The 2,952-nt window shown below is 34.2% G+C and overlaps 1 protein-coding gene across 1 annotated transcript; it reads right to left on the reverse strand.

Moving 5' to 3' along the window:
* Positions 1 to 1,490: 1,490 nt before the first annotated feature.
* LOC145099870 (uncharacterized) lies at positions 1,491 to 2,042 on the reverse strand. The gene has a single exon (XM_079037374.1). It carries the CDS (start codon positions 2,040 to 2,042, stop codon positions 1,491 to 1,493), a length of 552 nt encoding a protein of 183 aa, XP_078893500.1.
* Positions 2,043 to 2,952: the final 910 nt, after the last annotated feature.

The following is a 2,952-nucleotide window of genomic DNA, read 5'->3' on the forward strand; positions in this document are numbered from 1 at the left end:
CTTTAACTTCCTTTAAATAGGGCTTAAATTTCGAAGATTTGGGTTTGACCTAAAATGGTCGCCTTGCCGTCGCCACTTAGTGTCATGGTGTGGCACCCAATTAAAACACGCAAATATAAATCAATTGGCCATGTTGTGGTGATGTCATCACCACGTCGTGGCAATCCCGATTTTCATATATAAATAAAATTCATATTTCGAGATCTGAATGTTACATTTTAATTAAATAATTAATAACATTAATAAGATTTAGATAATAATAATACTGGATATTTATTAGATTAAAATTGGATATCCAATTGGATCGGATCGATTCGATTATCCACTGGATTTTTTGGATGATCCAATAACCGTTCCATTGCAATTGGATTTTGAAATTTCGCATTCGAATCAATCTAATTGTAATTGGATCTCCAATCTAATTGATCGGTTTGTAATTGGATCTGTCAGTTACAATTAGATCGATTAATTTATGCACACCTTCTGGGTTACTATTCTTTTACATAATATATATATATATATATATATATATATATATATATATATATATATATATATATATATATAGGGTAAAGTGAATATACCTAACAACCTTATATAAGCTTAGGTACCTAACTTCATAATACTACATTGGTTTGTATCATATTTACATTGTAATTGCCTAAGGTTCTTAAACTTCAACCAAATAACTTGATTACTTCCATAATCTTTGGACTTTCACCAATATCTTTCTTTTACATCACGTCTTTCTATCGAATACCACCTGATGAGCTTCATATCCTACCGCTACAAACGAAAGGATGTAGGAGAAATAAAATGATGAATTCCTAAATTTTTTTTGAAGTAAATCAAGTTTAGAGATGAAGTTTAAGAACCTTTGATGATTGCAATTAAAATTTAATGCAAAATGACGTAGTTTGATGAGGTTAGGTACCTAAACTTATATAAGGTTGTTAGGTATATTCACTTTACCCATATATATATATATATATATATATATATATATATATATATATATATATATATATATATATATATTATGAAAATAAGATACGTCTATGAACATGTTCTGTTTTATTTTATTTTCTGTCCATATAAACTCTCACAAGTCGCAAGTCTCTAACAAAAAATAACACAAAAATATAATATTATAATAAAAAAAAATACAACGTTGTAGTAAAAAAAATTAATGAGTATTTTAATCAGAATATGCTTCAAAGTCCTCAACCACTTCATCCTCAGTTTTTTCTGCTAACTTTCCTTTACGGATTAAAGAAATGGAGGGAACACCCCAAAAACATGCAAAACATTCCGGCTAGAATACAATCATGTCATACAAAGTAATGCAAAAACACATGAAGATCTTAATGGAAGATATGTAAACGTCAATAGAGACTTTATGCAAAAACACATGAAGATGTAAATAACATTGCTTAGAATGTTGATTAATAGATCGATATTTCAGATCAAACAAATTAGATTTTCAGAATTTAAAATGGTAATTTTTTATTCCCAATTCCATTGACATTGATGAAGAACCCTAGGAGATCTTTCTTATACGGTAGATACGATTTCATCTTATCCCCTTTCTGTTCTGCTTTTTTTTGAACGTAAAATAGTTCATGAACTGATTGAGACGATGTCGTTTTCGATTTTCCGGGGACTTTCCGAACTTTGCCGGAGTTAACCCTCCGTTTCTGTTTTGAGGCATCGATTTTCTTAGGACACAGGAATAATATCATATCCTTCCCTGCGCTGTTGCTCCGGCCGAAAATATCCTTAATTCTCCACCCTTTCGATCCGGATCCGGTGGATTTGCTCTTCTTACAGTCACCGAGAGCTGGCAATCCGCCGCCGGCCTTCCGCCATGACACACAGAATGTTCGAGAATTCCTATCTTCCAGTTCCTCCGCTTCCGACGATGAAGAAGACGGAGTATCTTCCCTGTGATCGAGAAACAGATTTTCTAACGAAATGATTACAGAAGGATCATCATGAACTACTTCCTTTATTTCACGATCCACCTGGACCACCTCATCCATTGTCGTGAGATCTCTGTTGAAGATCGGAAAAGGTATCCGGCCGGCTAGAGAAAGCTCGTTTGGTGAATATTCTTCGCCGGAGAAATCGAAGGAGAACTCGAAACCGTCTTCATCGCAGTCGCTAAATTCCTGAAATTCAGCAGCATGTTCTTCTTCTATAGCCTCACAGCTCACTTTGGCTGCCGCCATGGACGTCAAACTATCGTTAGAGTAGCAACTAAAGCTAGGAGAAAACCCTATATTATCCATTTCCGCCATTAGTTGCATTTTTATTTCATTGGATCTTTGAAAGAATGGAGAAAGGGTTTGATTAGAAACTAGGGGCTTTCTGGTAGGAGGTATTTATAGGTGGTGGTGGTGACTGCCGTCTTTGGCGGGAGATTATTCCTTTTCCATAGAATGAAATACTCATGCGCTTGCAGACGTTATCAGTAACGTCACGTTCAAACCATTAATCGTACCATGTGCCGTGACCGTTGTACATAGGTTTATCTGGAAGAATTTAGCACTTTTTATAAAGTGTCTATGAGTTTATAAAACTATATTAATATTATATAGTTGTACTCTATTTATCTGGAAAATTTATTAAAAACTCTTAGAAAAGTTATAATATAATCTTTGCTAAGGTTGGACGGAACGGGAGCAACAAGCGGTGGGAAGGGAATCAGTTGGGGTGGGTATGGGCGTGTACATTGTCCCGTGCTCTTTTTGAACCCGAAACGAGAGTTTTCTTCCGAGCCATTCCATTATTTCCAACCCCTTGACAGATACTTTTTTTTTAATTTAATTATTTAAAATGTTCATAGGCTATGTGTAACACATATTTGCGTAATAGTGATGATTTGTTTTCATCACAAGTTCAGACGATGCATCTTCATTTAATAAAATGTAACTTTAAGTTTTGTCAATA

The sequence above is a fragment of the Lactuca serriola genome, chromosome 4 (assembly GCF_051521515.1).
Source record: "Lactuca serriola cultivar US96UC23 chromosome 4, Lser_US96UC23_V15, whole genome shotgun sequence".
NCBI classification, from domain to species: Eukaryota; Viridiplantae; Streptophyta; class Magnoliopsida; order Asterales; family Asteraceae; genus Lactuca; species Lactuca serriola.